The sequence below is a fragment of the Centruroides vittatus genome, unplaced genomic scaffold (assembly GCF_030686945.1).
Source record: "Centruroides vittatus isolate TY-2023 unplaced genomic scaffold, ASM3068694v2 scaffold_2520, whole genome shotgun sequence".
Taxonomy (NCBI): domain Eukaryota; kingdom Metazoa; phylum Arthropoda; class Arachnida; order Scorpiones; family Buthidae; genus Centruroides; species Centruroides vittatus.
The window spans coordinates 2,731,613-2,758,710 of record NW_027122689.1 but is presented as its reverse complement, the minus strand read 5'-3'; the positions used below and the strand labels follow the sequence as shown (position 1 = coordinate 2,758,710).

General features: G+C 31.4%; 1 protein-coding gene across 1 annotated transcript; it reads right to left on the bottom strand.

Annotated features, from left to right (window-relative positions):
- Positions 1-790: 790 nt before the first annotated feature.
- LOC136987581 (calumenin-A) lies at positions 791-25,884 on the bottom strand. Its single transcript, XM_067285341.1, has 6 exons — positions 25,316-25,884; positions 16,431-16,578; positions 13,370-13,523; positions 7,168-7,284; positions 5,178-5,392; positions 791-1,378 (listed from the first exon to the last, which is right to left on the bottom strand). The coding sequence occupies exons 1-6, from the start codon at positions 25,503-25,505 to the stop codon at positions 1,207-1,209; spliced, it is 996 nt and encodes a 331-aa protein (XP_067141442.1). The 5' UTR covers positions 25,506-25,884; the 3' UTR covers positions 791-1,206.
- Between the last annotated feature and the right edge of the window lie 1,214 nt (positions 25,885-27,098).

Here is a 27,098-nt window from a genome sequence, read left to right as displayed (position 1 = left end):
CTAGTTACTTTCCCGGCTGTTACGTATAAGTTAACAGAGGGAAAGTGCCATAATGGGTCAAAAACTGACCCCCCCAAGATTTTTACATTTTGGGGATCGGGATCTCGAAACGTCAAAAAATTCAAAAAAATTTGGGGAGTTTTTCTATATGTGTGGATATTTGGTGTGTGTAGGAAGGACACGATTTTGTTTATCCTCTTCGAAGCTTAATAACTCTTGCGCTTTAATTTGAAAATTTCTGAAATTTTGCAGGGTGGCTTGTTTGTTAAAGGGATCTATGCTGTTAAATTTTGGTGAGTAAAGGTCGAGGGGTGGTGAAAAAGGGGTCGTGTATATCTCCAGTATGGTCGGATTTAAAGACGATTTTACTCGTTATTAGCATTTAAAATTTTTATAAAACCTATCCCTGCTCTCAAAATTAAGTTTTTTGCCACTTTATAATAGTTAAAAATATAAAATTTTGTTAAAATGCCATAATAGGCATTATTGGCGCCACCAAATGTTGCCGGGAAAGTTAAACAACTTGTTGCCGGATTTTTTTTAATCGTGTTGTGGCTGGGCAAAAGAACTTTTGATAAGGGCAACAAAAAACTAGTTACGCTACTAAATACATATACAGTATATAAAATATATAAAGATACGTATCAGTGTATTAAATTTCCACGAACAGATTTTTACATTAGCACCAAAGAAAGCATTTCGATACTGCAATACGATATTAAACAATTATAATTTGCACAAAAACAAAAAAATTATGAATTAGAGAAGAAAGAGTGAAACTTTTCAACAGTTTTGATAAAAATTGCATTTTATTTTTACATTATAAAATTGAATTCGATGTATGTATGTAGATGTACACTTATTCTATACTTAAAAATATCACTCTTGATATTCATTTTAACTTCCACTGTTTCGTTATAGAGATTTAATGTTAGAAATTTATTAAAATGGGTGAAATGTCTGAATCTAACGAAGACACAGATTAAAACAACCTCATTTTTCTATTTCATATAAACGAAAGAATTTATATAATACGGATTTTATTACGTAAAAACAAATACATTTTTTGTAGTCTAAAAAAGGTTCATAAATAACTTTATTAATGTATATTACATTAATATATTAGACAGCATTAAAGTAACTGGAAGCAAATAATTATAATTAAGTATAAAATAAGTTTTTAAGGGACATTTGCGAAGAAATCTTTCAGAGTTCGTCGTCAAATTTGTGTGTGTTATGCAAATGTTCGCCGAAATCCGTGGCTTCGCTTCCCACAAAAATTTCGTGATGGTCTACTATTTCTTGAATGGATAATTTTCCGTCTTTATTGGCGTCGGAACTGTCGATCAAATGATCCGCTTCGCTTTCCGCTATGTCGCTAAACACGAAATAATAATTATTAATGTTATGTTTTTTGGGTAAGATACAGTGTATAACTTGTCGCTAAAAGAAATTATAGCTGCAATGTGGAATATATTTAAAACATATTCTGCATCACGGCTGTATCTACGATTACTGCGTAATACATTTATCGTTAATCTAATAATGATAATACAGTACATACTAAAATTGCATGAAATTAAGGATGAAGAATGTGTGGGAGAAACGTCGTAGTTTGCTATTTCTACTCATCTTTCATATTGTCAGTAAAAAATTAGTAAAATTACATATCTTTAGTCTTCCCTTCCATATATGCGTTTATTCTAATTGTTCTAAAGATTTTACTCAAAAATTTCCGTAAATTACTTTTCACATAATCTCAAACATTTAAATATTTTTATCTTTTACTAGACTTTTACTTCGCAATATCCACCACGTTATTCTTTTCCTTCTTTATGGTAACAATGTATTATTATTAAGCGCATAATAATATCTGTATTTCTGCTTTTATAAATTTTTATTATACACAAATTGCATCACAATTTTTACCTGACTAAAAGTTTTAAAAAACTTTACCATTTAAAACATTTTACATATATTTTTCTGTAGATCTAAAGAATTAAGCATAAAACATTTAACTGTTAAAAAGCTTTAAAATGGTCCATATGGAAAATAGAATTGTTTTTCTGTTTAATATAAACTATATTTAAAATTCGATAAATCTTATAAATTTTGTATTATTTATGCAGTGGCTAAAAACTATTTCCATTCTTAAGAGAAATATTTTATTTTATTTTGTAAAATTTGCCTGGATGGTAATATGCATATTAATTAATTAAAATTGAAGACAAAGTCTGTCCAAAATAGCCACCTTTTTATTCACTTCCAAGTTCCAGAATACATCCCACAATGACTTTTTAGGCTATTTGCTAGCCAATTTTGTCGAAACATCAAAAACATGTATATTCCACTAAAAACACTTTCCCGCGATCTGCTCGAAATCTATTATCACTTCTTTCTCGGCAACTGTAACTAATTATATCGACACACCCGAATTTTTTGCAGAGCATAAATTATTTTACTTCTCGAATGTTTTCGACCTACTTTTCGTAGGCCGTCTCCGAGCTTAGGATTATCGTTTTGAAATGGAACGCAATGTTTTTCAAATACATTTCATTTTAAATTTAAAAAGATTTACAATAATTGTGTATGTTAAATAAACGAAGAAATAAATAAATATAATAATTAAATAACAGCAAATAAAATCTACGTACTACCGGTGCTTCTCTCGACGTATAAAAGTTCCAGCAAAAGTACCGTACGGTCTCGAGGTCTTACGGATGGAAAAGGAATGTGATAAATGGCTTTTTTTTTTAAAAAAAGCAATTTTAATCGGCAATTTCAATTTTATATATTTTTTCATGTTTAAAGAAATTTTAAATTTTGGCAACTAAGTAGCCTAAAAGGAAAGATTGGGTCATTGTGGAATGTACTCTGAAATACAGAAGTGAAAAAAAGGTGACTGTTTCGACAGACTTAGTCCTTGATTTTAATTAATTTAATATTAAAGCAAAGAACATTAAAATGAAATGCTGTCTGTTTAAGAAACTAATTCTAAATTTACTAATAATAACATTTTCGTTTCTGTGTATATTTTGTCTACTTGGACCTTGTTTATTAATAGGACTTGTAGTTTCTGATTAGCAGAGAAATCTTAGTCAAAAGTCAAAATAAAATATCTTTATTTTCAACTGATATTTGGTTTTGACTAACATTTTCAATTCACCTATAGTAAGGAACATATGAAAACAAATGCATAATTAAAACAATTGGACATGTACTGTACTTTTAAACTACAAAATATTTCAAAACTTATAAAAAGTATTTTTTTTTAAGTTGTTGAATATAATGTAAAAATAGTACAACTTTTTTACATAATTTTGTTAAGCTTATTTCATACAACCAAATGCGTATGATTTAATACTTTAACCTCATTATGCTAATAAATGCTTAAGTATGTAATGTACGTATGTATTAAAATAGTCCGAACAACTGCCTTATTCTGTTATATAGTTGCTTGTACTACTGGGAATGTACTTTACTAAAACTAAAAAAATTTAAATGTAGAATTTGTTTCCTTAAATAAACAGCATTTCATTTTAATTATTCAATCTGATACCAAAATTTCATTCACTTCTGTACAATGAACATTATTTTATACTGTTGATATTTCTTTAGAAAATTAACTTCATTGAGCCTTTTATATTTATTTTTTGCTCATTTGTATTATCTTAGTCTATTGTCATTTTATTTCAAATTTATCTAGTAAAACTGTCAAAAAGTTTTTTTTTTCATTTAACTTAATCTATCTTAGAAAATATAAAGAAGTTATTATGGACATTTTAAGATAAATCCTATAATATCATTGTTCTCTCATCTTTTTATAGATCAAGTACAGTACATTATTAGGATTGCCAAAGACAATATACAACATGTACTGTACATATGTAGTAAACTGATAGATTTGGCTACATATCACTCTTTAGTCATTTATGTATGTTATATTTGTACAGAGTGGATCAATAAATTAAGAAAATGAAACTTTTTGTTAAACTAAAACTGTGTTCTCTGATTTATGAAAACAAAAAATTGATTAATTAAAGGATAATTTAAAATTATAATAAAAAGCTGTGCATTTCAGCAAATAAGCAATTATTATACATATCTCCTTTAAGATATACAGCATTTGATAACACTGCTAAAACTTGTACTTATTGTTCTTTCGTGAGCTTTCCGAAAACATGTCTTCCTTTATATTTTCAAATTAGACGAGTCGAAGCAAGTATTTATTACGTAGAGGAAAGAATATACAATAAATTAATATTACTATTAAAACAGTTTTAACAGTAATATTAATTTCTTTTGAATGCTAAATCAGTATCTAAAAAATACAATTTCTTATAGTATATTGTTGTATATCTAAAGTCAGACCCAAGTTGTTAGTATTATTATTAAATAAAGTTGATTATCAATTATTACATATCTAAAATTAATCAAATAATAAGTTTGTAACGTTAGATGTTATGCTCAAATATAGGAAGAACGTTGTCTTCAATCTGTCGTATTAACCAGTAGCCGAAAGTATTTAATATACGAAAGTATTAAAAGTTTGTCGTTCTCGACTTGAAAATTTTGTTTAGTAAATACGTCTTCTAAAAACATACAGGTGATTTTCAGGTTGTCAAAGGATATAACTTGCTTGTTATTTCGAAACTTTATAAAATTTTCATAATTAAATTCTTAATAAAAGTTAAAGTTCATAAAATGTTTACTGTTAGTATCACTATCAGTACCAATGGTTTTATATTGATTAGTTGGGTAAGAAGAATCCAAAGCTTTAGTAAAATCAATATATTTAAATGATCAGTTTAAGTAAATCTACAAATAAAATGTTTTGATATAATTTTGCTACGTTCAGTCAAAACTCTTCATATACACCCAAATTCAAACTTGTTTAGTAATTTATTTTAAATATAATTGAGTTATAATTCATACAGCTTTTTTTTTTAATTCCTTTTAAAAATATCTTATATTAAATAAACTAAAACATTAATCAATTAATTAAAAATATATTTTTTTAAAATTAATTTCTAAAAATTTAAGAAGTTGTATCTATATATTGTTGTAAACATTCATATAAAATATTTCTTATTACTCTATGGCATTTTCTTTAATATCTAAAACTTGCATGAAAATTAACAGTATGACAATAAATTTAAAAAATAAAAATTACATACTTATTGTTCGGAATTAACCAAAGTAAAACTTCCTCTTTGCTCAGTTTTCCGTCGCGATTTTTGTCGTAATCGGTATCAAAACGATCTTTTTCTACAATATAATCCTCGCTACCTAACGTAGAAACTTTCCCGTTAGAATTTGCCACGTATTCTTCGAGACTGAGATAACCGTCTTTATTTTTATCTTTCTTCTGCATAGTTTGTTCATATAATGTCTATTAAAATAAAATAAAATAATATAATATATTTTAAAAATTATTGAAAAAATTTTTAATCCGTGATTTATAAATGAATCAAATACTTTACTAAAACAGTAAAAAGTATAAAGATAAAAAAACTGGCTTAACCAAAAAATGCTTAAATTACAAGGATGCGGCGATTTTACCATCAGCTTGGAAGTTTTTAATTAAAAAAGTCACAGGAATACATTAGATACGGCAAAAGGATTGCCTAGAGAACTATAGACTACAGATTTTTACAATGTACACATGTAACATTGACATATTTTATTTTATTATTTTCTATGTTGTTTATATTAGTTTTAGTTTACGTTATCCAGCGTAGCGCATGAGTTCTTTTGTAGTTTATTTCAATTTGAAATTGCTTGTTCGAAATTGTATTCGAATGTAGTTAGCCTGACGATGGCTCGTGGAGTGGGCCGAAAACGTTTGTTTTTGATTAAATTTAAACGTTCTCAGCATCAAGGTGTTTTTTGTCTTATGATTTAATAGAGTCTGAGTGAAGTTAGACAGATAAAAAAATCATAATAAATTTTTTAAATATGTAATGACCAATTCTGTCTTTTTACATTCAAAGCAATCCTGTTCAACTAAAGTTTCTACAGTATAAATATCTGTTTTTCTTTAAAAAGATATTATGATAAAATATTTGCTGATGAAATAGAAAAATAGCTAACTATGACAGATCTATAGTTAGAGTTTGACTCTTTTGCTACTTATAGTTTCATCAATTCTGTTAATTTTAGATACAAAAATCTATTAATTTAACATTCTGAACTGTTCTGAATGCTTTTCATCAATTCTAGCATGTAACAGCCATTGTTATTATTTTAATCTTTATTTCTTTTCAGAAGTCATTAAGACTTCTGAAAAGAAATAAATAAAATTAAAGACATATAATAAAGACATATGCAGCTAAAATATTAATTATTCATTATAAAAGTTATTACTATAAAATGAAAATAATTATTAATTTTTATAAAATTTGACAGAAAGATTTTGTATTAATTCATTTCCATGCAATCACTGCAATGATAAAATTCATTCATAAAACACTCATCAAAATAGAAACACAGTAGAAGATAAATTCAATTAAAAGGAGTAGTTTAAATGTAAGCTCTACAATAATCTAATTGTTCAGACTATATGAATAATTTGTATATTATTTATCTTCTACCTTTGGAATCTAAAACACACCAAAAAATTTCCCAAAAAAATAAAATTTATCTGTTTCTAGAATAAATTTTTTCCTACTATAAAAATTGAAAAGTAAAAAAAACCTATATATTGTTTTTATATATTTCTCTATAGATAATAATGTTAAAGTTTTTATTCATTTAAAATTTATCAAATAAAATGCTTTCAAAACCTAAATAAAATGTTTATTTAGTCAAGAAATTATTGCTATATGCATTTATCTGCATTTTTGAAATGTCTTATGGCTTTATCTTCAAATACTATATTAAAATAGAGTTCTGAGTATGAACTTAAACACCAAAAATATTTATGGTATATATTAGAACGACTCATTACATACAGCAATTTTTTTTACGTGCAAGAAATCTGTAGATATCTAAAATCCTACTAAATAATAATACTATTCTTTGGAATATATAATCAAGAAAATGGTCTTTGAATTTATAAGAAAAGAATATATTATTTAAAACATTTAAATAATTACATAAGTTTTATTATAAAATATATCTTATCTGTAAATTTTATATAAAATAGTATAAAAATATTAAACTCACATCATGCATATGCTCAAATTCTTCTGGATGTGTAAATGCGGGAAATTCTGATTTGTCTAAATATCCGTCGTTATTTAAATCTGCTTTCTTGAATAACTGTTCCTCATTTCTGAGCATCTGACAGAAAAGATACACAGTATATCATATCATATACAGGGTGACAATAATTAACCCGTACAAAGTTTGTAGCAATGCTGCACCTGAACTTTTTTACTGTCACCAATTTACATACTATTGTTTAATTCTCCATGATTTCCTGCCTGTGTAGATGTACTTTCGATGTAATAAGGGTTAGTTCTTTATTTTTTTTAATGGTGTCGAACAAATGTTGTGCAATTTTGGAGCTATTGCGGCAAGGAAAGCATCAATGTGAAATTGTTCGTCTGCTCGGTGTTCCAAAAATGACAGTCTCAGATGCAGTTCGGCGATTCAAGGAGCTTGGCCACAATGGTGACCGTCCCGGACGTGGAAGAAAGCGCACTGTCAACACGTCTAGGAACCGCAAGATCATCACAAAGCGAGTTGACTGACATGCAAAGGTCTCCATGAGAAAAATTGCTCGTGAGATCAGAATCAATCGCGAATCGGTGCGGTTAATGGCGAAAAAGGAACTCGTACTCAAGCCCTACAAGTTCCAAAAGGTTCAGCTCCTCACCGATGAAAACAAGTGCGTGAGACTCCAAACATCCCGTTAACTCAAGTGTCGGGCCGCAGGTCGACAATGGGAGTGCATTCTCTTCACAGACAAGAACCTTTTCTCCGTACAACCATCGAAACGACAGGAACTGGTCCGCGGGGGCTCCTGGACGCTCAGCCGTCATCGAACATCACAAAATCCAATGTCAGTCATGGTTTGGGGTGGAATTTGTGCGAGCGGCAAGACACTCCTTGTTTTCGTCGATGAAGGGGCCAAAATTAATCAAGATGTGTAACACTGTGACATTCTCGAGGCTGTGGTACTTCTGTGGGCTCAGCAGCATTTTGGCAGTGCGAAATGGACGTTTCAGCAGGACTCGGCGCCGACACACAGGGCGAAGAAGACTCAGGAGTGTGCAAGGCTCATTTTCCCGATTTCATCTCGTCTGCGGAATGGCCACCGTACTCGCCGAATCTGAACCCAATGGACTACAGTGTGTGGTCCATTTTGGATACCAGGGCCTGTTCTAAGCTCCATGAAAGTTTGGAGACGCTGAAGCAATCCTTGCGCTGGGAGTGAGACAAACTGTCTCCAGAAGAGCGCGGCCCATCGCTGAGAATTTTAAAACACGTTTGGGGCTCTGCATCAAATCAAAAGGAGGCCACTTTGAAACTGGCTGAATATCTGATTAATACGTAAAGTATTGTCACTGTTATATGCTGCTGTTTTGCTAATTTTCATTTTTTTAATAAATTTACAATACAAAAAACTTGTACGGGTTAATTATTGTCACCCTGTATAAATATCATCATCAAATAAATTACCATTTAATATATCCTATGCATTAATTCATTAATAACTTGAAAAACCTAAAAAAATACTTTAACTAAAAATATCTGTATAAACTTATAAATATAAAATATCTGAATGATATTTGAAAGCTAAAAATAGGTGACCTCAAACCACAGTTTTTTTGAAGATTAAAGTTTGAAAAAAATTAATTTTTTAACATAATAAATGATATCCATATATCATATATATATATATATATAATGATTTTTATTTTCAACTAGCTGCAAGTACCCGCTTCCCTGGGGTTTTTTTTTGTTCATACATTTATATGTAATATAGTTTTTTTAATATAAAAGACACGCGTTAAAAGACTTTTCTTTTCCTAGCAGATAAGTCCAGCATTGCTCGGGCAAAAAGTAACAATAGCGAAGATTAAGATTATTACGTTATAGCCAACCTTACCCGTTTTCACAGAATGCAAGAATTAGGTCCCCCTGTTTCCAGAGACTAATTAGAGAATTTTTAGATGGGTCTAAAAATATGTTCGATTTCCTGCAAAAACGCATAAAACCGCATCTGCGCCTGTAAATCTTGTACGTCGCTTTCTCTTAACACTTTTATTGTTAACACTTCCATTCTTAACACTTACAACCCAAATATCTCTCAACTGTTATCTGCAACTGCGTTCGCGCGGATTTTGCAAGCAAACCCTATTTACATTCAATATTTCAACAACCATAGTAAATTGTTATATAACACCTACCGCCGAGAATGATGAGAATTGCCGAGAATCAAACGAATTGTTTTCAATTTGATTAATTTTCTGGAACGTTTACAACCATTCTATAATCGAACCAACATAAAAAAACCAAATTCGAATTTAAAACGGTTCGAACATTTGGTTACAAAATCGAAATATATAAAAATATTTAAAACGATGTCTGAAATGTTATCGATTTAATACCCCTAAGTACTCGATGAAGACTAAACGTAGTTAAATACAAATAATTGCATCTAAAATAGTACAGTAGAAGCTGTTCTTCCGGTTAAGACTTAATGCTTTCCCTCTCCTCCTGCGGGGGAATTTCGAAAAATCCTTTCTTAGGATACGCCATTAAAACGCACACTAACTGTGTACCAAATTTCACCTCTTTAGGTGGTTGCGTCAGTTCATCTGTTATCGGAAACATCCAAAAGTCTTTCTGAAATAATATAGAATATTACGGAACATTTTTGAAAGATCTAAAAATTATTAAAGTAATCCAAAACTTTCCAGAATATTTGTTGTTTGTTTTTATCATTTAATTTCTTTTTAATTATTTGATTATTTAAAAAATGTACTATAATGTAATATTAATTTAAAAACAAATGAGAGGGGGTAGGTTGTAGGAGTGAAGAATGAGAGTGAGGACAGAGAATATGTGTGAGAATTCTACAATATTCCAAAAAATTCTGGAACTTTCTAGAAAAAACTGGAACATTCTCATTGACGCGTCACACATTTTCGAAGTCAACTACTTTCAACCCCCATATCTCCCACACCCTTATAGATATCGAGACGCAACCACCATAGTGCACGATGGGAGACTCGGGGCTACTACCACACACAAACACCATTCGTGTGCAATGTGTAGTTTTGGCTGCAGAGTGAGATATAGGCACACACACATCCATTTATATATATATAATATATATATATATAACAATCAAATTTGGTAGTGCTATTTCATAAATGATTCTCAATTTAAGTTAAACAAGGCATATGTTTAACTTCAAGTCATATATAAACTATATAATTCCAAATCATTTAATAAAAGTAATAATAACCTAACTTATACATTTTCATTTTGAAGAAGGATGACTCATCAACATCATCAACATCAAACTCTTTGTTCATTTATAATCAGTAGATTTTAACAGACTTAATAATGAAATTTAAGTCAATTTAATTCAAATTACAGTAGAGCATCGATTATCCGACTTAATTGGGGACTGGGGTTGGTCGGATAACCGAAAAGTATGAAAAAAATACATTATTAGTATAGTGTATTAGGCCTGGTTTACATACTAGCCTCCCTTTCATGGTCGAGCCAGTGCTGCCAGCTAAAACATGCAAAAATTTAACAAAAATAATATTAAAGTAGCCAAGACATAACCAAATATTGTAGAGCCACATCACTAGCGGACATTTGAATTTGCCGACTAGAACGCGGTCGGTTAATCAGGGGTCGGATAATCGATGCTCTACTGTAATTTCTTAATTTGTATGATTAACATATATTATTTCTTTAAACAATAGAATCTCATTTTAATGGATTGCTCGGGTTTGCAAAAATCATCTGTTGTTCTGAGAATTTGTTATATTTCAAACAACTGATTTCTTGCCCACCCAGGAAAATATCTGCTATTTAACCTTCCGCATAAGAAATACAGTAGAGAGTCGAAAATTGGAATCAATTGGGGACTGGGGTTGTTCGGATTACCGATTATGTACGAAAAATTATTTTAACCTATCCGATGTTGAAATATTTCTCTATTGCATGTTGCTTTGCGTTGAATTTTCATCGATTTTAAGCTTAACAAAAATTTTTATAATAATAATCGAGGCTATTGTATTGTTAAAAATTATTTCTTTATTTTGTACAAACAAAATAAATATATTGAAGAATATAAAAAACATGAAAATTATACTTTAGAAGTAAATCTAGTATCAAAAATGTTCAATTCGGCACGACACAGTCCGACTGAAAATCGCTCCGATTACCAGCGATTCCAATTACCGGGGTTCCGATTAACGACTCTCTACTGTACCTATATTTGAAGTTATTCAGTCTCTTGAGATCCGATAAATCTCACATAAACCTGTAACCGGCGTGAAGTACAAAAATTTGTCTGAGCAAATGTTTTCGGATCCCTCCTTCTTCAAGCTACAAATTGTTTGTAACAATTAATCAGAACGAAGACCAGCCATTTGGAACAAAATTTCAAATTGCAAAATTCGAAAACAGAAAGAAATCACATGCATATTAGGTTTTGTAAACTAAAATCATTATGTAATGTCTGGCTTCGTATAAAAAACGGTTTCTGTATTTTTTACAAACAAAAGTTGGTCTCAGAAGGTTGACTGGTGAAGAAAAATGAGCGTTGTTATTCCCTAAAATTTTTTAATATGTACACTGATCCTTTAGTGTAGAAGAGACATTCATTCATCTTTTTGGAATAGGGCTTGCCAAGCTAAAGAGAGGGTGATTTCATCCTGGGAATCGATGGGTGAAGATATGTTGTAGGCTTTGAAGATCTCGATCTGTTCCAGCCATTTGAGGTGGTCTACATACGAAGTTGTAATAATAAGCTTGGCGTTTGAGAAGTCTGCCAAGATCTCTGGATCAGATGCATAAATAGATAATGACACGGAACACCTGTTGTGTTGGATGTCCCGTTGGTGTTCTTTCCATCTGATTCCAACTGTACACTTCATGGCTCCAATATATACCAAGTCCCTGCCACATCTGTGGTCTTTGAGAGGCACTGTGTAGACCCCAGGTAGTTTATCTTTGCTAGACTTGTCTTTTTCATTTCATTTCACTGCGCGCATTCATCTCTTGAGATCGCTATTCTATAGAAACATGTATATTACAAGATGGTATATTATCCTGTATATATGTATGACAAAGCTGACAATAACTGTATATACTGTAAGCACAAAAAGAGGCAAATTATGTGTGCTTATAAACACTTCACTCGACTTTAACAAGTTTTTAACAAATCAATCTTGGTTATTTTGATGCCGCTTTTCTGCTTATTGAATACAACTGTTTGATATTAGCAATGCCACGTACAGACTGTCCGTTCGTGCCGAAACTCGTCAGGAAGGGCTTCACAACTCGAAGACTCGACAGCCTTGCTAAATTTTGGCACCGTATTTGGATCTGTGTCAGAATGTTCACTAGGTGGCTCCTCCTCAATCATATAGGCCTGCTGACTCTCTTCATAGAGTTCTTCAATTTTACATATCCTTGATGTAACAAGTTTATCATCAAACTCTACAAATTCGCATATGTTAACTAAACATTAAAAAAATATGAAGTTTACAATAGACGAAACTAGAAAAAAATCCATTATTCCAAGTTATGGAGCTTCTACAAGGAGGTAAAATTACACCAATTTGGTGGGGGAAAAATCCATTATTTTCAGAAATCTGTTGTTTTGTAATCCATTAAAATAAAATTCTACTGTATTTGTATATATACATATATAGCTGTTTCATCCCATTTAAACTAAATGAAAAACTGTAATTAAATATATTTAATATGATTTGTAGAGGAAAATGCTAAAAAATTTTCTGCAATTATAAATTTAAAATTTTAAGTAAGGATTAGCAAACATTAAGATAGAAAAATCTACAAATGAATTGAATTGAAAAAAATAAATGCTAAATAGATAAATTTAGTAAAGAACCTACAGAAAAAAATAAAACTTATTTTACCTTCAGAATTATTTTTTTCTCTGTAAACAAAATTAAGTTATTCTTTATTATTATTATTAATTTATTTGGCATTTTAAGTTTTTAAATAAAAGTATTAAACTTTACATGGTTTGAATCATGATCAAAGAAATATCATTTATCTTTTGATATATCTGTTATGGGATTCTGGTAATTTGAAAATTGAACTTTGAAATTACCTATTTACCTTTTTTAATTGAAATTTGCATTTGTGATTTGATTTATATTTAAATTTTAAAATGAAATAAAATATTTAAAATTTAAATCACCTGATAATCCGAATTTTCATCCGTATCTGGCGTTAGTTCGTTATCGTTGTAAATACCGTACGTTTCCGATTTATGTTCGTCCCACGAAATTCTGCCGTCTTCGTTTACGTCGTCGTCTTCCATTTGTTCGTTTGCTTCCTCTTCTGTCAGTTTTCTAAACAAAAATAAATATAAGAATACAATTTATCAATAGAAAAATTTGAATTTTGTAATATTACTTGAAAGATATGATGAATAATTAATGTGCCTAAGATTAAAATTTGTTCTAAAATTGAAAGATGCAAGCAATTGGAAATTCTCAAGGAAACAAAACATTGTTATGCTGCTGACATTTATTGAATAAAATTTGGACAATTAGAAAAAATTGAAACATCTATTTCTTGGATTTTTTAAAAACCTAAAATTTTTGGCCTTTTTTCAGTAACTTACATCACCCAAGAAACTCTTATCGACATAGGCTTTATTATTGGATGTGGATATGCATTTCGGGTCTTAATGACCCCTCTTCAGTTCTTATTTTTTTCTACAGATCTTATTTATAACTATTATTTCTTATGATAAGATCTGTACAAAAAATAAGGACCGACAAGGGCTCATTATGACCCAAAATGCATATCCACATCCAGTAATAAAGACTATATCAATAAGAGTTCCTTGTATGATGTAAGTTACTGAAAAAAAAAGCCAAAAATTTTAGGTTTTTAAAAAATCCACAGAAACTAGTAATGAAAATGATCATTTAAAATCTATTTCTTGCATAGAATTCTATATTCAGTAGCATGGCTCCTATTCTAAACATATTTGATATCTGATTTCACACTGTTTAGAAAAAAATTTAGTTCTCTTTTTACATGATTTGTTTTAATCTAATACTTCACATATTTGCACTATCAGATTAGAGTAAAAAAAATTCACATAAAAACAGAATTGGATGTATTTATATAATCTAACACATTTCAATAAATTTGCCTTTTTAAAAATCTCCATTTGACTTTAAATCTAAGAAAAAATATTTGTACTTCCTTTTGTACAAAATTGCTTTTTTTAAAACAAGTTTCAGAATTTACATTTAAGGCTGCCATGCACACACAAGTAAATTTTAAAATTTGGTTTTTTCCCCCCCTTTACTTTTCACTGTACTGAGAGGGCCTTTTAATAATATCCATCATTGGTTTGTCCAAGCCCACGGTGGGGGCAGCCAGACGGTAAGGGAGGGTAGACCCCCAAAAAGTTTCCCGAATTTCCGACTGCCGGGATTTGATTCCGAGACCCCGGAGTGGTAGGCCGAAGCCTTAAGTTTCTCGGTCGTCAAGATTTAGTTGATTTTTCACTTTGACTTACTTCAATGTGTGTAGCATCAATCAGTCTTTCATCTGACTTTATCCCATAATTGAAGCAGTGAGAAAAAATTCAAAGTTTAGTTTATTGTTTATACAAATATTTCTTCCAATTTCTTTCAATACGAAATGGTTTTTGTATGCCATTTGGTGTTAAAAGCTAGATATATTTTGGTGTTTAATTGAAAAATCTAAATAAAAAATACAACTAATCTAAATAAAAATAAAATTTGTACAAACAATATAAACTTATTAAATTTTTTCTGATAAATAAATTACAATTAATCCTCCTTTGACAATTGCAATATTTTGTTCAAACACATCCTATTACATTGATTTCAGGCCTCAAAAACCAGTAAAAATAATACAATAAACTAATTAATCTTCCATTTTTCCATACAGACACTATCTTTTGCATGGATTTTTCAGGAATTTATCTACCTTATAACAAAAATATTGATATATGCCTAATTATTTTTTTATCTTGCATCTGTTATTTACAGTTAATAAAAATGAATGAACGAACATTACATTCAGCAACTTATATTTTCACATAAACTTTAATATTTTCTAACATACAACACTACTGTTCATTCATAATCCTTTACAGGCCATTAACCTGTCAATCTTACATTTCAGAAATGATATTGTGAAGTTTTAAACTTTTAAGTAATCTGTGCAAAACCAAATACTGTATTACAAGAAATTTTTCTAGAAAAATATTAAAATTAAAATAACAGTACATTAAAATCAACATTTTAAAAAATTTTGAATTGTGACAAATAAATTGTTTTCAAAGTAAAAAGTTATTTTGAGTATTATAGAAATTATTCTCATACAGTATTTCATATCATTATATTTGTATTTATTAAAGAAATGCATAAACACAAAATCAAACATCTTTTAAAGAATTTCTTCTCATCCTAAGATTCTAATGGAGAACCATTCATTTAAGAAGCTTAAATTTTTCTATCCCTTGAAAAATGTCGAAACTTTAAATAGTGTTTATATATTTAGACATCTTTAATCTTTTCACAGGCACGTTTTGTTCTTGCTAGCGAATCCCGACGGCAGATTAATCGTGTCAAGGTCTTCAAAGTGTTTATGTATTAAACATGTGTGTATTTGTAAAGGGTTGTTGTGTTCTACTTTGTTTTAGAATAGATTTATGTTTCTTTATCTCTGTTTTTCAATATTTTTGGATTTTTCAAATTTTACTTATTAAATTGTCTGATTAAAATTTTTTATTTTAAATATTTTAACAAATTTCTTTTGTTTTCTTAAAATATTTTAAGTGTAAGTACTTTTCAGTTTAATGTGATTTGATATAAGATGTTTACTGTTGTAATTAAAAATTATGGACAAAACCATATATTAGCTTTGATTAATGTTTATTACAAAATTTACGTGTGTTCGTCTTGTCCGAAGTGTAGTCGAGTCGGTCTTAATGCTATAGAATAAAATATAAAACAAAAGATCAGAGAGTCTCGTCATTATATACCAACAAACTCTTTATAAACATTATTTCCCCAAATAAAAATTCCAAAATTTTTCAGAAAAAAAAAATCATTAATAATAAGTTTTGTTATATTATACATATATTTTAACTCTTGTAAAGTAACTCTCTTTTTAAAATTTTGTTAACTTCACTAAAATATAATAATAAATTTTCTTTCTTTTGTTTATTAACACACAATCGAAATTAATATTTAAAAATAAATTACCTGAAAGATTTTAATATCCAATCCGTAAGTTCTTTCTTGTCGATAAAACCGTCGCGACTCTCGTCCATTTTCTCGGCAAGAATTTTTAAACGCGACTTGGCTTCCGAAGGACTCAAGCGATCGAACGTTTCTGCTTCGTCTTTACTTCCTATTAAAAAAATTAAAAACTGTTTGAAACGACTAGTTTAATTTATAAATAAGAACTATTGATAGTTTATTAGAAATAAATTGTTTTATATTCAATGTATCTTTATATATTTTTAAAGAATCTTGTCCATCTTTTTTGTCATTATTATTTTGTACAATGTGTTACATAACTTGCCTCTGCAAAATATTTTAAATGTGTAACTATTCCAAATATAGTATTCTTATTCCCTACATCTCACACAAACAGCAGCTTTTGAGAACAAAAATTTATTGTTTATGCAAACTCTTGCCCATGTTATCATAAATATGTTCTGATGAAGAGGGCAAGAGGATATAAACTTTTTTTGCCTCTTGAAATCTAACTTTATATTTTTATTTTTATTTGAAAGTTATGTTTAAATATTATAATACAAAAAAAACTTTGGGTAAATAAAATTTTAAATCAATTAAAATATATTTTTCATAATTTATTTTTAATTTGCAAATGACATAGCAACTTGTAATATATATACTGTATATCAATACATATGAAAAAATGAGGTATGCTTGTTAGTTATTATATTTATATTTTATATATTTGGTCTTTTGGCCATTACAAATTCAAAAACTACTTAATTAAAAAAACATTTTATTTTTTAGATATAGAGCCTTGTAATATTTTTATTTAGTGATGCCAATATAAAACGCATAAATTTTGTCGCTTTTGTGCGTTTTATATTGGTATTAAAAGGGCATTGAAGTGTTTTATGTTGCATGTTTTTATCTAAATGATTTGCAATACGTGTAAAATCGCTTTTATCGCTACTAAAAATTTAATTTTCTAATACGACATCAATATTTCATTTGAAACGGAAGAATGCTTAAATTTATAATCCAAAGAAAGCGTACTTGATTATAGTAATTTTGTATGGATATCTCGCAGTTATCTGTTTTTAACAGAGATAAGAATTTAAAAATGGATAGGGTAATCTCGAAATTACTAATTCGGTAAATTGCTTTTTTCTTTGTCCGAACACGCCAAAATCGTCGAGAAACATAAGTCTTTGTATGCCACAGACCTATTCATCTGCCATTGCAATTTTTTCCAACCAAAATTCATCAAAGGAATGTATATGTATTCCTTGCCTTTAGTTTTCTTCCATTAATTTTTTGTAAATCAATCAACACTTTAATTGATTTTATGAAACACTCCTATCAGCTTTCATGATATAAATTAGAGTAAGTTTCCAGTAATTCCTTCCTCTGTACATAATTATTTTTAAGGGACATTTTAGAAACTGACTGTTAATTTTATCATATGTTGGTTCTCTACTTTAAATGAGTACAAAGCAGTTGACTTTCAAATTCATGCTTTAAGTAAATTTTAACATTGATGATTATTATTTTTTTTAGTTTATTTTAGTATTTTGTGTTGTTGTTATTGAGTGTGTGGATTGTATCCTACTTGGTTAATGTGAGTGCCCAATGCTATGCCAAACCAAGGTCAAGGCATAGCTACAGAGAAACTGTTATTATGATTATATGATGTTAGTGTGTCTCTGTGTATAAGAATTTCTTGACTATGTGACATAGGCCAAGTATGGCTGCTTTCTGCAATGTGTTATATGTGCTGTGGATATCATATGTATGTTGTGGAGGCCCAGTGGCATAGCGTGGGTGTCAGCCGCCCGGGGCAGAGGAAAATTTCGCTGCCCCCTTATTTAGGTATTTTTACAAGATATTATTTATTGTGAAATTTTGCCGCCCCCTATAAGTGCCGCCCGGGGCGGGCCGCCCCTGCCGCCCCCACTATGCTACGCCACTGTGGAGGCCTAATGTTTCTAGAATTTTGTACTTGCCGTATCTCGAATAACTATAGTTCTAATGAACTATAGTGATTCGAGATACTGTGATACTGAGAGCTCTCATCTTGACAAGGTAATAATAGTAACATTAATTCTTGCTAGTTAAGTACTATAAGGTACTTATTGTACTTATGGTACCATTTTCCACAGATGTTTTATTTCACAGGTAAGTTCTGAGTACTTACTAATTTGTTTTCATTGTATGTATTTTGTATGTTGTGAACAAAATAAACAAAATCTAACACCTTATCTTTGCCGAGAAAGTTTAATTTAAAACAAACGTTTTCGACCTATTCTATAGGCCAGGGGTGGCCAACAAGTCGATCGCGATCGACCGGATCGATCGCCAAGCCAATTTTGGTCGATCGCTAGTGATGTTTTGACTTAATGTATTATATTTGTAACCGAACGCAACTGTATGCATGCAGTTATGACTCGACTCAAGCAGTGAGTGCACTTCATACTGAAACACAGTGTGTAAACATAGTACGTATTTCACACTCCCCCCTCCCCACTTAGACTATGCCTATGACAACAAGTCGATCGCGACACATTTTTACGATAAAAAGTAGATGTTATGTGCACAAAAGTTGGCCACCCCTGCTATAGGCCATCCTCAGGCTAAATCGAGAAATGGAACAGTTCCGTTCCAGAAGATCGAATACAAATATTTAAATTTCAAAAATTAACAACGGATTAAAAGATGATACATAATAAACTAATATGGTATAAAATTAAAAAACAAAATAAAAATAAAAAATAAACTCAGAAAAAACTTCTAAATACAAGCATCAACTAAAACTAATGCAGAACCATAAGATAAACATGTAAATTAAGAGTTCCTTGCATTTTAATTTACATGTTTATCTTATGGTTCTGCATTAGTTTTAGTTGATGCTTGTATTTAGAAGTTTTTTCTGAGTTTATTTTTTATTTTTATTTTGTTTTTTAATTTTATACAGTATTAGTTTATTATGTATCATCTTTTAATCCGTTGTTAATTTTTGAAATTTAAATATTTGTATTCGATCTTCTGGAACGGAACTGTTCCATTTCTCGATTTAGCCTGAGAATGGCCTATAGAATAGGTCGAAAACGTTTGTTTTAAATTAAACTTTCTCGGCAAAGATAAGGTGTTAGATTTTGTTTATTTAATTTTTTGCTGAGTACATTCTATTTAATGTTGTGAACATTTGGAGCAGCTACGTATGTTATGTATCTGATTTTGCTTGTTAGTAAATGTGATGTCTGATTTGTTGTGAAGTATCGTTTTGTCTGTGATTATGGATTGGTCATGGTATACATTGTGTGTATTGTGTTCTATGACTGTGAAGTGTATTTGTAGTTTGGTTCCTGGGTGTGTAATGGTTTGTGTATTATAAACGACTCGACTGACCAGATAATATAATACGAATAACTCTTTATTAATACAACTAAACACTGTAAAGTACTATTTTTAGTATCTTAGGAAACCGACACTAACTGCGGTCGGTAAACTTCCGTTAACCTAACGGGTACTTTACGCAGATTCGAGATTAGTTTGCCAGGCCTGGGCTTTTAAGCGTGCACCGAAAAATTTAGTAACAATAACGATAAATATCAAGTCAAATCAAAAGTTCAAATATATTTAATTAGTAACTAGAACTTACTACGTACAAATGTCTATAATCCAAACAAAATTTATTAATGAAATCAACAAGTCAACCCGACAATAAACTCAGCTACTTAGCTTAACTTAATATTAATTCCCCTTTGAAAATTCGACAAATCAAACACTTAGGAACTATGAACAAAATCTCTTACGAATTAAACGTCTATCCGTCACCTCACTATACGAAGAACCTATTTCCTCAATCCTTTCGATATCGTCAAATCGAACTCCTCTTTAACACCTTGGATCGTCCAATTATCAATCTGGACTTCTATCAGAAAACACTTCACTTTCGAATTCACCTCCTCTGGAATTCACCTCGGTTTGGACTTCACCTCTCTCTTCTTCGGTTAACGTACGGGTTTTATACTGTGAGGTGACATCACACTTCAGCTGGGTTACTCCCCTTATTTACATAGTTAGTTGCTAACATTAATTTTCTTTCTTCTGGCAGCATTAATTTTCCGACAAAAGCTTATAAACTGTTTACAAAGTATTTATCATAATTTTCTGGGATGTTAAGACGGTTTAGTAAGTATTTCCTTACTAGTGAGTGTGGGGACTCCCCCTCCATTTTTTTCTGCGGACCGTTTACTTCCACTGGGCAGCACAAGTGCGCGAGATTTTTCCTATGGCGCTTATTTTTTTCCGTGAGTTGTTTTATCTTCTTTTTTCGCTACTAATAAGAGAGTGGTGGGGAACTTTCATCTTAAATAAACATAAGCCCCAAACAAAATATAATAAAACGAAAAAATAATAATAAAATAAAAATAACGCTCAGACTCAGTTCCTTACAACACTTGTACATCCAGCTGGTTCCCTCAAGCTACAACCTCGCTGTTCATTTTTGCCACATCCTTTCCAACCCTTTCAACTTGTGTTGCCACCTCAGCACCTACACAATTACATTTAATGTTTATTTAAATTATCAACATATATTACATCTCCCTCTTTTCTTTTACTGCTGGTAATCCAGATACCATCTTGGGATTTGTACTGGTCTGCCACTATGAGTTTTGGGAAGGTCCTCTTCACCCAGTGAGAAGTTTTCAATGATTTCTGGTGTTGATTCATAAAGTTCCTTATTCCCTGATCCTGTTCCATTTTCCATCCTGGGAGGTTCTTCCTTGGGAGTATTCTGGTTGGACGATCCAGTCCATTTCCCATCATTGACGATCTGCAGTTCGTCTTCCTGGGAGACCGTCTGGGGAATAGACGATGGGTGTAAATGTATTCTGTTCGTGTGGAACATGCCACTCTGAGTTTCGATAACGTAAGATCGTGGAGTACGGTGAGCTTTCTTCGCCTTCCGATACGTTTGCATATCTGACACCCAGCCTGACTGTCCTATCTTCAAATGTGGAAGATTTTTTTGTCAATCAAAATAGGTTTTCTATTTACACATCAACATGTATTACAGTTTGTGTTTATATGCAAGCTTTTGATGTATTACATTTACTTGTTTATGTCAAGATAAGTAAATAAGTCTCATACAGTGGCATCAGCTTCCTATAATTTCTTGTATTTATGACCTGGTCTTCTATGGCAATTATGAATCCTTCAATCTTTCTGAAGACGCACCCATGAGTCAGCCAGCAGTTTGACAATTTCTGTCAACATGATCATGGCTAAGACTGTTGGGATCAGTGGCGTAGCGTGGGTGTCAGCCACCCGGGGCGGAGGAAAATTTCGCCGCCCCTTATTTAGGTATTTTTACAAGATGATATTATTTATTGTAAAATTTTGCCACCCCCTAGAAGTGCCGCCCGGGGCGGGCTACGCCACTGGTTGGGATGCTTACCAATGGAACAACTCATGTCCAAGACTAGCCTAGATTTAACACAATACAAAAATGCAGATAGTATCATGCTGTTGTGTAAGTTTAATGGTGTATTTTTATCTGCAAGAGTTATGCTTGTTTTCTGTAGAAAAACTCTCACAGTGTTCATATTGCCTGTAGTGCAGATTTAAAATTTATACAAAGCATTGTCCTTCCTCTTTACCAGGAAGAGTTAGTCTTTCAATGAATGACTGTTCATAGAAAAACTGACCCTTAGTGTTGTTTGTTGTGTTCTGTTAATGTTCATGTTTTCATTTGGAGTTGTTCTAGATCTGCCTGAGTCCAATGTATAACTCCAAATGAATATGTTGTTATTATTATTACTATTACTGCAATTTGTATCATCATTATTATATATTTTATTAATAATATTTAATAGATATAATAGAAAAGAAGCAAAATAATAATTAAAAAATTTTGAGCATTTACAGCAGTGATTTTTTTTTTTTTTTTTTCCTTTCAATAATTAAAGGAAGTTAGGCACTTCTTTCTCAAATATTGCATTTGCTTGATTTCACTTATTGGGCTAGTTTTCAAATTTCAGACTTATAGATATCCATTGTTGTCTGTCTTTCCTTAATCTCGAGAACAGAGTTAGATAAATAAAAATCGAGACGATACGGAAAGGTTAGGGCTAGAGGTTAGGTTTAGGAAAGGTTAGGCGATAAACGATACGGAAAGGTTAGGCGATAAACTATATACAAACTTCTTTTTATTCTAAAAAATCTACTACAGGTGAAAAATAAAGATTTTTTGATTTTCTGATTAAGAACTCCTTCTTTTATCGATAGCCAATACACCAGTATAATAGTCCTATTAATCCGATAAGTCCACGTTGACAATTTTAGAATAAAATACAAGGACATTAAGGCAAGTAAATTTATATACAAACTTCTAGTTTAGGCCAAAAGTCACAAGATTTTTTAAAATTAAAATTTGATTCAAAGTTGCAACCCAGCATTGTAACAATGCCACAATAAGTAATTGTTTATTTTATAATTATATCTACAATAAATTGCTAACGGAAATGAAAAATCCCGAATATTAGAGAAAATACTTTCTAAATTGCACACCAGTGTCACATTTTCAGTGGATTCTTTAATTGTAGGGTTATGCTAAAGTTTTATTTTCATTCTAGCAAATTTTTGTGATTTGTATGTCAATCTATATTGTGCACAAAATTGCAGCACATTTTTTAGAGAACAAATACCTTAAATCAAGTTTGACAAATGATATCAACTATGGCTACATTTATATTACAACATCTCAAATTATGACTCGGACATATTTCTCTAAATAATTTATTTGGTTACGTTATGATTTACAGTTGTACCGAGAGTTTCTAATAAAATTTTAAAGACACTTTCGCGTCGGTTCGGTAAAACCGACGAGATACGTCTTTAGTCGAGCCGGTAGGCAATTTATTGTAAATTATATTATTAAAGTGTTTGTTGATTAACTGCTTTTCTTTCACAAGGTTCCTTTCTCCTAATCAAGTTTGGACTAGTTGTCAATTTTGAACTTTGACTAGGCCTAATACCAAATGTAAAAAATCCAGTATCAAGAAATAGCTAGTTTTAATAGAGTACTTTTTCTATTTTTCTCTGATGCAAGATTTTTTTTTAAATTATTTTGTTTAGACCTTTTAGTTCAAGATGAATACTAGAAATTAAAATTTTCTGATGCAAACTATTCATAGTTCCAAACTGATCTTACAATATAAAAATCAAATAATTTTTTTACATAATTGAACTGTGTGTCTTTTCTGATGTATTTTTGTTCTCATCGGTGTTATGTTTTTGTATTGTCGTCCTTTAATTTGAAAATTATCCTGTTTTTTTGGCAGTTGTTTTCATCATTTTCTTTTCATGTCTCACATGCCACATAATCTGCTCAGTTTATCTTAAACATTCTTCTAACAATCCATATCTTAAATCTTTCTTCCTGTGATATACATTTTGCATTTATTTGAATCTTTTGTTCTTTAATCACAAAATTTTGGTTTTATATAATTTTCTGTGACTATTCCAATTCTCATTTTGATTTTTTTTTATTTATCACATATAAAGTCTAATTTAGTTATCTGAAACAATTCTCCAATAGAAATATTAGTCAGGTTTATTAAGTTTTTTTACTTAAACTATATAGTTTAAGTAAAAAAGAATAATCCAGAATGTATACGTTTCGAATTATATGGTTAATACGGATTACAAGTATATTTGAATCTTTAAAGTTCGGAAATACAGAAACTAAAGTGCTTTTTGAATGCCTGCCGAGGAGGGACAAACGAGTCCGAAACACAAGCTTAAAGAGTGTATGTGTTCGGGTGAACTAAATAAAAAATATTATTTCTGATCTGTAAGACTAAATATCTGCATCCATAATTTTCCAGTATAATAAGTCCTGTTAATTGATAAATATACTAGTATACAAAGATAAATTTAAGCTATGATAAAGGACACAAAGGCATAATAATTGAAATATTAAAATTTTATTTACAGCGTATTTGGAAACAAAAGCTAGTGCTCGGCGGCATACCGGATAATCCGTCGCAGAAGTTAGTAAATATATTTATCCATAAGAAATAACTATATCTTATATGTACACGTGTGTGTGTGTGTGTAAAATATGTATTTCAAATATATATGTAATATATATATATTTAAAATATATTTTTAATATATAATATTTCCATACTACATGAAAATTTATAAATAACCTCCTTTCTGGAAAAAGGCTCACAAATCTAGAATAAACGACGACCGGCATTACGTCCGAAGTCAATCACATTCCCACAGAACGTTTACAAAGACGGTCAGTAAAAACACGGCTCCGTCCCGTACCGCCAAGCAAGTTCAAAAGTCATCCGAGCAAAAACGGAGCGAAGCTTCCGAACCGTCGCCGCCAAAGAAAACGAGAAACCCTCCGGAAATTCCGGTCCCGCCACCGGCCAATTTTCGCGGGCATTTTCCGTCCGTAACCGCCGGAACTGCCGAAGAACGCGCCGGGTAATCCCCGGAAGACCGAAACGTCGAACGGGCCGCCCGGATCCGGACGGGGCACCCTCCCGTCTCCCGCCACCTCCGGACGAAGCGGATCCGAGAAGGCGTGGCGCGTACCGACCGCGCACGCCAGCATCGGCGTCTCTATTTTTCCCCTCCTCCGGGACGGCCGGCGGGTGCAAAAAACACCTACACAAACCACGATTCCGAACAGGAAACACCACGCGCGTAAACGTATTTACGTACAGTACGTATAACGATTCTAAACAGTAAACGCGCTTACACATCGAATCAAAACGACGAATTTGGCTAAAACGTCAATTTCCGACGGCCCGGGGTCGATCTCCTGGCGTTTCTCTAAACGCTAATTGATTAACACGCGGATGCATCGTCCCACTCACCCAGGATGGCTTCGTGGTCGAATTCGACGTTGTGTTCCTCGTCGGCGAAATGATCGCGATCCCTGGGACCGTAGGCGCCGTCCGACTCCCTTTCTTTGCCGGATCCGTCTTTCTGCTTGTTGTGGGTGTGGGGACCGCAGATAACCGACGAACACAGGAAAATAATCGAAACCAAAGACGTCGGCCTCATTCTCTAGCACCAACGGTCGACGATCAGAGAACCGCGATCGCGAATAAGCGACGTATCATCGCCGCTTTCTCGGCCCAGATCTCGAACGCCACACTAAGTCCCGGCAGACGTTCGAGAACACGTTACCGCGATGCCACCTTCCTCTCCGTCCAATTTAGAAATTCCTCCACGCATTTTTTTTATTTATTTTCTTTTTTCTAACGGCGCCTTATTAAACGACTTCTCTTTTAATTCTTATTGCATGTCAAAACTGTAATCCTTTTTTTAATCGGTTGCGTTCAAATACGTCGATTTTGGTAATAGATTTTATATATACGAATCGTATAATAATCGTTAAAATTAATCTCGTCGCCGTTAGATATTTCTAGTTTTATTTATATCTTTACTATCGACGAGCCTTCGAATAGCGGAAGTGGACGTCACGCAGCTTTTGTCGCCGTCTGACGACTGCCGATCGAACTATCGAAGGGGTGGTTACGGCAATACGAAAAGCCGTTGCGGTTTTTCGTTACCGGTTATGGGTATTTTGACATTTAGAAATTGAATTAATTAATAGGAGAGAGACTCCGCAAATCCGTGTCGAATGTTTTGTTCGAGAATATAATTTTAAAGTGATAGACTTTAAATAAATCCAAACAAAAAATTCGGCAACGAGTTGCGTAACTATCCCTGCTGTTGTGAGTTTTTATTTAAAAAAAAATTATCGTAAGGCTCGGTAGAGGCAAGCTGTCAAGTAAGCGAGCAAACAAACGAACGGTAACAAAGCCAACCTTACTATACTGGAATTAGAATATTTTCTGTCTATCCCAATTCAAATTTTATTTAAAAAAAAAAAAAAAAAAAAAACTAAATATGTACGCGTCGTCCACTAATTTGTTTCCGCCTACGTATCAAATTTCATCGAGTTCCGTCCGTTAGTTCCCGAAGTCAAAAAAGCTACGTTTCGCGAAATGTTCGCTAGGGGCGCGCTCGTCACTATGTACTGTACATCATTTTAATTTTTTTAAATAAAAGTTTATAACACAATATTGAACTTATTTAAATTGTATTAGCCGATATTAATATAATGTTCGAACTCTGGATTAGAGGTGGGAAAATCCCTTCGGTTTGCGATTATTTTATACAAAATCTCACCATTGACTATTATTAATGAAATATTCATATTAAAATACATATATTCGCGATTACTATCCACCTTATTAATATTTGATAAAAACACTCAAAACAGTCAGCGAAACACTAACAAAACAAGTCCGAGCACGACACTAACGTTATGCCTCCAACGAGATATAAAACTTATGCATTTCTTTTGTTGGTTAATCCGCGGCACGTATTTTAAAAATTATTGATAGCAATTGACTCGCTGGAATGTGTTTTCTTAACTCATAAACATGTAAAAGTCTCTTTCAATTTCGCATTTTTTTACTTTTGTCCCCTTAGTTCTTTATTATGACCCACTGTGCGTCGGTAGGAAATGAACTATTCCCATAGTAGCCAGAGTGGGAGAAACTTTTCTAAGCCAATTTATTATTCGGTCATCTGTCATACGGCTACGCCGTAATGTTTTAAAGTGCTGGAGCCTGAGTTCAAATT